A 12,042-nucleotide genomic window follows, 5' to 3' on the forward strand; every position below is an offset into this window, starting at 1 on the left:
CCAGTGAAGCCCTTGTTTGGTTTTTGTTTGTTTTTTAAGTTAAAGTGACTTGGCTGGGTCTGGCTGGGACAAAACTGATGGTTCCCTATTTGAGTGGCTTTGGAATATTTATGTGTGGTTTGCATTTGGCTCTATCCTTTCGATCCTTTCCTTATCATTACATCCTTTCTCTGCAGCCCATTTTCTGCACAGCCTTTCTGCAGCAATGCTAACTGGAGAATAAGTAGGAATTCAAAGAGGATTAACTATTGTATAAGAAGCTTATGAGTATTCATAATAATAAGTTGCTTAAAACTAGGTGGCAAAACTTAGGGAGGTTCGTGTGGTTTAAAGGCACACATTCACATTTTATCAGGACCTTCTTAATTGCAGTAGATTAGTTCTCTCAAATTTAACATGAGTTTTCACTCGTTGGCAGGTAGCCTGAGAGGTCATGGCATGTAGTAATTTATCACTTTGCCGAGGGACGTATCTGAATCACGTCTCTACTGAGGATGGTACACATGAGCCCAACCTAGAATCTGGATTCATACCTCATCTCTTTGTGTTTCTTACTTAAAACGTCATCAACCCTGATGTCCATTTGACAGAGTGGAAAATTATGGAAAGCATATTCTGTATGATTTGTGTAAATTAAGGGTTTCTTGAAGGTCTTCATATACTTAAAAATAATGAGTGGTATCTGAGTAATTATTGTGTGATTTCTTAGAGGTATATAAGAAGAAATGTAGATTACAGACGCTAGGGAAGTTTATACCCTGGTTGTGCATTTTTTATGAATTATTACAAAGTTCATATAAATTGTTATAATCACATAGTTATACATTAGCAAGTGCTCCATTGTATTTATTTTTTAATGCACTAGTGCTTAGAAGTAAAATCAGGACATTATAATCAGGATTTATCATGGAGGACTTCCTGGAGGAGGTGAACTTTGAAACAAATCGATCCTAAATATCACCTTGTTGAAGGGTGTTCCCATACTCACGATAGGATCTTAAGCAAAGGACAGCCTTAGTGGTAGATAAATTGAACAGTAAACTCAGTAATCCACAGGATATGATTTTTCAGACAAGGACAGTCTTTTTACTAGTGCCTGAAGTTCTCTTCATGTTTCAGACAGTTTCTCACCTCAAGGCTTTGTCATCTGTTAAGAGAAACAGTCTCCCCTAGGAAAAGGAAGCCATAAGGCTGATTCAGACATTTACTCTTGAAGGTAAATATATTTCGAGTCTTTATTAAAAAGGACACAATTAATTTGGGGATTGCTGGATGCAATCTGACAACTTTACATTTTCAGAGGTATCATTAGAATGAACAGACATTAATGTAGAAACAATAAATGCTGGAGAGGGTGTGGAGAAAAGGGAACCCTCTTGCACTGTTGGTGGGAATGTAAATTGATACAGCCACTGTGGAGAACAGTATGAAGGTTCCTTAAAAAACTACAAATAGAACTACCATATGACCCAGCAATCCCACTACTGGGCATATACCCTGAGAAAACCATAATTCCAAAAGAGTCATGTACCAAAATGTTCATTGCAGCTCTATTTACAATAGCCCAGAGATGGAAACAACCTAAGTGCCCATCATCGGATGAATGGATAAAGAAGATGTGGCACATATATACAATGGAATATTACTCAGCCATAAAAGGAAACGAAATTCAGCTATTTGTAATGAGGTGGATAGACCTAGAGTTTGTAATACAGAGTGAAGTAAGTCAGAAAGAGAGAGACAAATACCGTATGCTAACACATATATATGGAATTTAAGAAAAAAAAATGTCATGAAGAACCTAGGGTAAGACAGGAATAAAGACACAGACCTACTAGAGAATGGACTTGAGGATATGGGGAGGGGGAAGGGTAAGCTGTGACAAAGTGAGAGAGTGGCACGGACATACATATACTACCAAACGTAAGGTAGATAGCTAGTGGGAAGCAGCCGCATAGCACAGGGAGATCAGCTTGGTGCTTTGTGATCGCCTGGAGGGGTGGGATAGGGAGGGTGGGAGGGAGGGAGATGCAAGAGGGAAGAGATATGGGAACATATGTACATATATAACTGATTCATTTTGTTGTAAAGCAGAAACTAACACACCATTGTAAAGCAATTATACTCCAATAAAGATGTTTAAAAAAAACCCCACTATGCTGAGCAAAAGAAGCCTGAAAAAAAAAAAAATCATGGAGATGATAAAGGGATCCCTTCATCATCTTAAAACATGGCTACTTTGTAACCTCAGCATTCCAAGTTATTTGGGAGAAATTATATTTTCAGCTCAGGACATGAAAAATGTAAACAGATCAAAGGTTTTATTTTTAAAGAGGTGAAATATTCATACAATGGAATATTATTGACTCTTTAAATAAAAAGAAGGAAATCCTGCCATTTGTGACAACATGGATGAACCTGGAGGACATTATACTAAGTGAAATTAGTCAGATACAGAAAGACAAATACTGTATGATCTTACTTATGTGTGGAATCTAAAATAGTCAGACTCATAGAAGCAGAGAGCAGAATAGTGGTTACCAGGGGCAGGGGAAAGGGGAACTGGGGAGATATTGGTCAAAAGGTACAAACTTCCAGTTATGCAAGATGAATATGTGACTACAGTTAACAATAATGTATTGTTTACTTGAAATTTGTGAAGAGAGATTTAAGCATTCTCACCACAAAAGAATAAAATAAAATAAAATAAAATAAAAGAATGAAAGAAATAAAATGGTTACTATGTGATGGATATGTTAATTAACTTGATTGAGATGATCATTTCATAATATATGTTTATCAAAACATCAAGTTTTGATAAAACCTTAAATATGTACAATTTCTATTCTTTGATTATACCTCAATAACACTGGGGAAGAAAAAAGATTAAAATACTGTCATGTTTGTTTTCATAACATAATGAAAAGAGCTAAAGCACTGATTTTAGGTTTGACTTTTTCAGTTCATTAACCTCTAGATTGCAGGAAGAAAAATCTTCCAGAGAGACTTCTCTTTGTAAGTACCAGAGCAGTCAATTTCAGTGAAACAAGGATAAGGAATGAGCACAGGGGGAGAATTTTTCAAAATGCAGATGTCAGGACCCATCCCCAAAGGGCATATTTCAGTCTTGGAAGGAGGAGGTCTTATATGTATTTTCTAAAAGCACCCACATTTATTTTGATCTGATGCAATCATCTAGAAACCCTCTGGAATTATCCTTAGGAGGGCTATTAAAAAATATCAAGCCCTTATGGCATGCTTGTGATGTATCCAATTTGGAAGCTGGAATTAAGTAATTATGTGAAGATGCAAACACTCGCATTATCCAAGCAATGGTGTGCAATAGTGATGATCTGGACTATTTCACTCCCACTCTATTTCCACTATATATAATTTACCTTCTAGGTTAGGTTTACTGTTGAAAGAATAACATTTGACCTTGTGATACCTCCCTGAATAAGGTTTGTGTGACATAAAATGTTAGTCTTTTGCTAGATTGATTTTGCTCCCTTCCTTATATATGCTTAATTATAATCTAAAGAGGAAACTAAGCTCCATCAGCTTGTTTGTTTTTGTTTGTTTTAAAAAAATTGGGCTTCATAAACAATACAACTTTACCCACATTTGCAGGTGGGGATAAAGGAACGTTTCACTATAATTAAGGGCAGTTTTAATAAGTGCCTTCTAATGCACTGTTAGCAGAGAAGCTGGAATAATCTCAGAAAACGGTTATATTATTTGCTTTATCTTAGGTCAGGCTTACCAACATTGATTCTATGTTTTTTTTCCTTCTTCAGATGTACATCCAGACTACAACACTTACTGTCTCCATGAGTTTAAGTGCTTCGGTGTCTCTGGGCATGCTCTACATGCCCAAGGTTTATATTATAATTTTTCATCCAGAGCAGAATGTTCAAAAACGCAAGAGGAGCTTCAAAGCTGTGGTGACAGCTGCCACCATGCAAAGCAAACTGATCCAAAAAGGAAATGACAGACCAAATGGCGAGGTGAAAAGCGAACTCTGTGAGAGTCTTGAAACCAACAGTAAGTCATCCGTAGACTTTCCGATGGTCAAGAGTGGGAACACTTCCTGATAGATGTACGTTGAACATTCTTCTACTGGTCTTGGGGACTGTGCTACGTGGTTCCAGGGGCCTGGTGGTACTCGCACACCATGAGACCATCACAGCAGTTAGAACCACTTGGTTAGAACCAAACGATTTCAAGGCAAGTGGCTCCTCTCCAGAGCATGAACATAAACACGAAATCTCTTTTACAAAGTGTGACGCTCGAGTCTCTCTTTTGAGGCATTACAGAGCTTGAAGCTTGGAACTGTGCTCCATTTATAAAATTATCCTTTAGCTCTTAGGAACTACTCTCCAATCTTTTTCAGTTCAATACTGGTCGCTCTTTACAGAATTGATAGTTAACTAGTATTTATAAAGCATGCTACCAAAGATCTTACACAAATAAATGATACGTTATTCAGATATTTAGGGAAATGAGAAAACTAGCTAGCTAACATGTTAGGTTAAGTCATAGTCTATATTTGCTTCCCCAACGTGGTCCCCTTCTTTGGTTTCCCTTGATTTCCCTTCTTGGATATATTAAGATAATTAGAGCTCTCCTCTGAAAGCCTCATGACCCTGAAAACAGGACCCCTTCTACAGCCACCACTCCACTTTTCCTTTCCTCACCTATGATCTTCTCTAGACTCATCCCTGAAGAAGCACATAACAACATACTGGTACCAAACTAAGCCGGTAGAGTTTAACTGAGCTGTTCAAGTCCATCTTGGACTCTATGGAAGAGTAGCAAATAGACTGAAGTTATGTATCGCAAAATACCAGAAAGCTGAACACAGTGAAAAAAAATTGTGTGTGTGTGTGTGTGTGTGTGTGTGTGTGCGTGTGTGTGTGTGTGTGTGTGTGTGCGTGTGCGTGTGTGTGTGTGTAACCTATACATTACGAGATTCTGTATATGGTTCAATATAACACAGGCATTAAGGATAAAACCCTACGCAAAAATGCCCTCTTCCTCTCGGATTCTGCCAGGAGGCTGTATCTCCTTTTCTCTGTGCTTTTGACATGAAATACAGAAACGACTGAGATGACTTTATCTGATTCAATTATTGTAACAACTTATAGTCTTCACTAGATTCACAAACCTTCCCTTGCATCAGGAGTTCCAGATGAACACTGTCTACTCTAATGCCCCACGTGCAGAACTATCCTTAGAAGATAGGTATGGATTAATTAAACCTATTGGCTTCAGTTACCATCAGACTTCTTGGAATGACTGGCCAGGTCCTCTAGGAAGATGACCTTCAGCTCGTAAATATCAAATTTAGTTCCTTGTAGAGAAAGAAGCCTTTTAAGAATTTCACAGACATTCCCCACATATTCATTCTTCTGCAAACATGAAATCTTGAGGAAGTGCAAGAGGAGGCACAATAAGGATGGGTTTTGGTATCAAATGGTTACAATCATCTCTGATTATAGATAAGCAATTGACTAATGGTGGGGCTATCTGGGCTCCTAGCAAAGGTTGTGCTGTAACTACTCTCAAAGGCATCAGTGTAGAATGCTTGTGATTTCAGGGCAGAATTTTATTTGTTTCTTCTGCCTTGAAATCATCAGTGCAGGAAGTTAAAACCTAATGTAGGATGCCAATAAACTACTTTTGGCCAGTGATACACTTTGAACACTGGTACTTCTCAGTATGACTCACCAGAGTCTATAGTTGTACTTGGTTTTTAGCAGCAATCCAGAAAACCTTATATAATATGGTTGCACATGGAAACAACCAAATGTACACTGAAATAAATACCAGTTATCCTGGACTCACCTCTGAAATGTGGTAAGGAAAAAAATTAATAAACTTTTTCCACCGCTTTAAAAAATAAGTTAGTTCCCTGAAGGGAAAATGTGCTGTATTGACAAAGACTAATCCCATGCTATAGAAATAAGTCTCATACATTTTGTTTTCCTTTTATTATTTTCTGTTGCTGTTGAAATGGAAATTTCATAGCATGTGTACGTTTCCCTCTTTTCTCTGAAAATAAGAATGAAAGATTACAAATGTGAAGGCTGTATGATGGCTAAGCCTGTAATATTTTGGAGGAGTTGAATGCTCACCTTTGGAAGGTAAAAGAAAGTTAAGAAGGTGAATCAAGATAAAGTCAATTATGACCTCAAAGAAGGTTAAATTGTACTTCGGGGATTTCACTGTACTATTCATCTTTCACAGGAGTGGTTTGGGTTGAATAAATTAGGCTCAGATAAAGTGATTACAGTTTACACATTCAGGAGAGACAGAGTAGGAAATCCTCACACATCCTTCTGCAATCCCACTCCTCGTAACAGTTGTTAACCTTTGTTCACTTAAGGACTAGCTACAATGTACCCCTTGTGTGCTTGTTCCCTTTACCAAATGCACCAGTGGTTTGAATGGAAAAAGTAAAAAGTCTTCCAAAATCACAAACTCTCTAAAACTACCAAAAACTTGAAGAGCTTAAATGCAATATTTTTCTTCTAAAAGTGTGTCTTATGTCTTTAGAAGTATAATTGAATATTGGAAAGCTTTTGCCATTCAACTCTCTGTAACTAGTACCTTGCCTCCTCAGATTTAAAATACCTCCTTTCAAAACCGGTGGAGCCTATTCTCAATCAAACCAGGACTAGTAATCCACTGGAACAGTGTCCATGTTGCCGCATCCTCATACTTTCTGTTACCAGACTTTTGATAAATCACCATTCCCACAATGACTTGACAATGACGTACAGGACAGTGTTTTGTAAACTATAAACCACTATATAAAGGTAAATGTATCATTGCTCCCATGAAAATATAGATTGGTTTGTGAGTAACAAAAAAAAAGACAAAATTCAAAAACTATGTTTTTAGCATCCCCTTTTTTAAAGATTTTTTTTTTTTGATGTGGACCATTTTTTTTAAAGTCTTTATCGAATTTGTTACAATATTGCTTCTGTTTTATGTTTTGGGTTTTTGGCCCCGAGGCATGTGGGATCTTAGCTCCCCGACCAGAGATCGAACCCACACTCCCTGCATTGGAAGGCGAAGTCTTAACCACTGGACCGCCAGGGAAGTCCCTCCCTTTTTTTAATATGTGGAGGATTTTGATAATTATGGCTACTATGCTACATTCAGGATTTGTTTTCTGACCAATTAATTGTATTTATGATATGCATGCAATGTTTTTCTTTCATAGCTATGGAGTTCTACAAGTCCATCATTCTTAGAAATTTCATCTTAAAGATGACTTGTTAATGCCAGAAATTCTGATCACATATTTAAGGAAAGCTTCTAATGGTACACAGAAGAAATAAAAGCAATGTGAAGCTAGAAGGGAGACCAAATGACTCCATGTTAATGACTGAATTTGCAGAATACTACATTTCACACATAAAAAGGTCAAGTGTTGTTTCATACAAGTGTGGAAAGAGAGTTAGAAACAAAGTTGGTATATATGAATTTTATCAACGGTACCCAATTAACGAATGCTGTAACACGGTATTCCTTAAGCTCTATTCATGCATAATTCATGAAAGCAGCTGCTTCTGGAGGTAGATCTCCTTTCTCTAGCTTATGAACACAGTGTGGTGTGCACAGGAAATTCATTGTTGCTGTATTCAAGCCTGATTTTCACATAAGCATATTCATCAGCAGAAGTATTACATTAGCTTATATGTACATCTCTGATCCCTTTTGTTCTGCAACGCTTCTGGGATAAAGGTAAAAGTATCACTGCTGCCATGAAAATATGCAGACATACCTCGTTCTACTGTGCTTCACTCTACTGCATTTCCCAGATACTGCATTTTTTTCAAAAGTGAGCATTTCTGGCAACCCTGCATTGTCAGATGATGGTTGGCATTTTTTAGCAATAAAGTATTTTTCTCTAATTTACGTATGTACATTGTGTTTTTAGACATAATGCTATCACACACTTAGACTACTGGATAGTGTAGACATAACTTTTATAGGCACTGAGAAACAAAAAAATTTCATGTGACTTGCTTTATTGTGATATTCACTGTATTGCAATGGTCTGGAACCTAACCCACAAAATCTAGATTGGTCTGTGATTAATAGAAAAGATAAGACTTAAAATTCAAAAATTCTATTATTTTAGCATCCATCTTTCTTTCTTCTTGGAAGAAAAAAAGAAAAGGGAAGATTCTTGCAAGATATCTGCCATTCACATCGTTTCAGTGTTGACTAAATTATGTTTCCAAAGCCTTACATCCTTTTTCTAATCAGAAAAATTAAGATTACTTTCTTTCTGTAAATTATAGTCTTAGTTCTCAATAGAATTCTACATCTTTTTCCCTGGAGGTTACTTCTAAGAGTTCAAACAATGAAATAATTTCTAAAGAGCTTTAGAGTCTTGAAGTTGGAATGATCCTTGAAGATTAACATCTGAATATCATCTTCGTTAAGGTCTTTAGGCTCTTGTTCCTCTGTTACAACCATAATTTTTCCTTCTAGCTATCTGCAAATTTGGTAGATATTTCTCACATTTTTAGTTACTGTTAAATATACTGAATAGGGCAGGAAGTTGAGCAATCTTTTAAAGGGTCGTTTTTCTAACTCATAATTTTTCTCCATCTTGTCTACAAAGATCATATGAAAGTCTTTCAAAAGCATAGTTGAAGCACAGATTTCATTTTCTTAGAATACATTTAGAGGCATAAGAGAGCATTATATAAATTAGAAATAAAAAATAAAGACCATAAAAATCACTGTGTTTCACTTCACACCAAACCAAAGGTAACAGACACCCTACCTTTTAGAAGCATAAATAGAAAAGTAGCATTCCATATGGACTCTCTAAGACAACAGCCATTCCCCACAAATCTACTGTGCCTCCGTCCTCACAAAAACATAATGTTGTGGATTGTGGACCAGTGATGAAGCTGAGGCCCCATAACCTGGTTCAGTGACTTTTTTTCACTCATTTTGTAGAGAAGAGAATGCAATTTAAAACCAAGTCTATTGGTGTATAACAGAAACTAACACAGTAGTGTGACGCAATTGTACTCCAATAAAGATCTATTAAAAAAAAAAAGTCTAAGATCTACTTCCTTTCCACTGTCCCTCAATAATAACCTAATGTGAGCAACATAGAAAGATAAGCAGATATGTCCCACCTGTTTTTGGCATGAAGCTCATAATATTCAATGAAATAAAAAACAGCAAAAACCTCTACAGCTAGCACTTCCTGGGCTCCCTGTATTAATTTTAGTGACTGTGGACTTTGTCTGATCCTGGTCTGTGGTAAGAACTTGTCTGGTCAATTACCAGTATTCATGTACACTACAATGGAATGAGTCTAACTGCCAATTATTTCGGAGAAGAAACTTTACAATTTCCTTATTCAATGTTCAAAAGTAAATTATTCTCTAAAAATCTGTTTCACCCTGAATTGGATTTATATAGTGAAATACATACGTTTTGCACTTTTTCTTCTTTCTTCTTATGATTTTTCATTCCAGAGTTCCACTGAAAAAAATAAGATATCACTTTTGAATTTTAAAACAGATTTATTCCGTCACATCTTTCAAAAATACGAAGTAATTATTTGGATTTAGATTTGTATTTCTGGAAATTTAAGTATCAATATACTTAAACTTAGAATATTTTCTAAGTTTAGACTTAGAAATATTTAGAATTAGAATATTTAGACTTAGAATAGACTTAGAATATGTTCTTGTTCATACTTTTCTAATAATCTTACAATAATGGGTTTAGTTCATGATAAGTTCCTTCTTTGAGTCTTTATTTATTTTTTAAACATCTCCATTTGTATCCTTTGGATGAAACCAGACCATAAATATGTGTTGGCAATACACATTGATATTGTACTGTGTTCACTTCTAGAGTCTAAAAGTACTATTTTTAAATGGAAGATATATTCATTCTCAAAGCATGACTAATTATAATGACTAACCCTTTCTTGGCCATCAAATCAGACTCAAAGAATTGAGGTCTTTAACGTGGGTTGTAAGAAAAAATTCTTTTTTCATTTTGCAGGATAGAGAATTTCATCTGTTCTTTCATTTTTTATATTGTAAATCTGTTAGTCAAAATGCACATTTAAATTGAATTTCACCTAAATATATTAAAGAACAGGGCATTCACATTTTTAGTTTTCTGCCAAATGTCTACACTATAAATGAGACTAGTGGTTTTATAGATTAAAAATTCTGCTGCATTTTTATTTCTACAATTGTTGAAATCCTACTACACTGTTTAAAATAATAAGTAACAGGTTGTAAAGACCACATGTCATAAAAAGTCATTGCAATATTTGAATTTTAAAATCATTTTAACAAACTAATTTATTATTCTGTACTATAATTTGTCTTAATTTGTCTTAACAGCTTCCTCTACCAAGACGACATATATCAGCTACAGCAATCATTCAATCTGAAACAGGGAAATGATACAATATGAAGAAATGTGGTATGCGATCTTAAACAATGAACGTGACACCACCAACACTCACTCCTGGAGATCTCTGTAGACTACAATCAAATCAATAGTCAATCTTGTAAGGAACAAAAAGTAGCCACAAGCCAAAAGTATCAATAACAGGGAGTGAAGAAACCCATTTTATATAATACAACCAATGAGTGTCAAGCTAAAGTATTGCTTACTCATGAGCAGTTAAAAAAAAAAATCACAAAAGGAAAACTAATGTTAGCTTGTGAAAAAAAAAATGCTGTTGAAATAAACCATGTCTGATGTTATTCTTGTAAGTATTTTTCTGTGATTGTGAGAACTCCCGTTCCTGTCCCACATTGTTCAACTTGTATAAGACAATGAGTCTGTTTCTTGTAATGGCTGACCAGATTGAAGCCCTGGGTTGTGCTAAAAAATAAATGCAATGGTTGACGCATGCAATTTTTTATACAAATAATTTATTTCTAATAATAAAGGAATGTTTTGCAAATGTTGAGAGTTGTTTCGTTCCAGTTTTAAAGCCAGGGAAAATTCTTTCCAGTTGGCACTGCTGCTGTTATTTAACTGCTGCTGTAAAAGCCCTGGTGTGCCAAGAAACTACTCTTTCCTCGAGGAATGTCTTTTTGTACGTTTGCGTGTATGTGAAGAACACGGTCTTTCATTTCTCTGTGAAAATATTATTTGTGTAAGATTTTTGTGAATATTTCAAGATTTATGTGGTAGCTTTTCATAGTAATTGCTTCTTTTATGAAGAATCAAGCAGTAGCTTGAGGTCAATTGCTTCAGGTATCGTAATTAACAAATGATGAGTTAAACTTGGGAGAATGTAATCTGAAAATCACCATCTAAAAGTATATCCAAGTGTCACTGAAATTCTCCTTTTCTAAGCTAAACATTTGCAAAAAGAAATATTCCAAGGTGTGTAATACTAACTTTTTCTCACCTGGGTCTAGTATGCACTGAAAGCAGTGAAGTAACGGGCCTTACCCAATACACTCCTTAAAGCACAGAATTAGCATATTTATTCCCTTGGCATCACTAAAGAAACCACAGTCCAGATAACATGTCAGAGCTTTCTTATTTTCCAAATGAAAACATTCATTGGTTCATACAACAGCATCATTAAAGAGAGAGAAAACAGGGAGCCTGTGTCATGCTAATAAACCACACTAGGATGGGTAAGAGGAGCCTGTTAAAGGCTTTCAAATCTGCTCCCATTTTCGTCCTGGGCGCCTCCATTCTACACCGTCCCAGACATCCATCAAGTCAGTGGTTCTCTACAATCATTTTGTTAGTAAATGTTCTCTCTGCTGAGTTAGCTTGGACAGCTCATTGCATCCCTTATAGATACAAAGAGCTACCTGTGCTCTGTAGCTTCAACCCAGATATTGACAGTCACTTTATTTAACACAGAGTTGAAGTAGCATAGCTTAGGCTCCTTCAGCATAGAGCAGCATTTCCTAGATACCAACCCAGACAGAGAGCTACATACAGAAGGAAATAGGTACTTATTGGCCTCTTGTTGAGTTTCTCCTAATAGTTATTTGTTGTTTG

The 12,042-nt window shown here is 35.9% G+C and overlaps 1 protein-coding gene across 3 annotated transcripts in view; it reads left to right on the plus strand.

The window, feature by feature from the left end:
- The window catches only part of GRM8 (glutamate metabotropic receptor 8), a gene marked incomplete at both ends in the record, with an annotated part of 755,346 nt that extends 744,890 nt beyond the window's left edge, over positions 1 to 10,456 (plus strand). For all 3 annotated transcript variants that reach the window (XM_082661983.1, XM_082661985.1, XM_082661984.1), the window contains 2 exons: positions 3,798 to 4,044; positions 10,407 to 10,456. In XM_082661983.1, coding sequence (XP_082518109.1) covers positions 3,798 to 4,044; positions 10,407 to 10,456 — 297 coding nt within the window. The remainder of the gene's footprint in view (positions 1 to 3,797; positions 4,045 to 10,406) is intronic.
- Between the last annotated feature and the right edge of the window lie 1,586 nt (positions 10,457 to 12,042).

This window comes from Grampus griseus, assembly GCF_964374135.1.
Source record: "Grampus griseus genome assembly, chromosome: 9".
In the NCBI taxonomy this organism is placed as follows: Eukaryota; Metazoa; Chordata; class Mammalia; order Artiodactyla; family Delphinidae; genus Grampus; species Grampus griseus.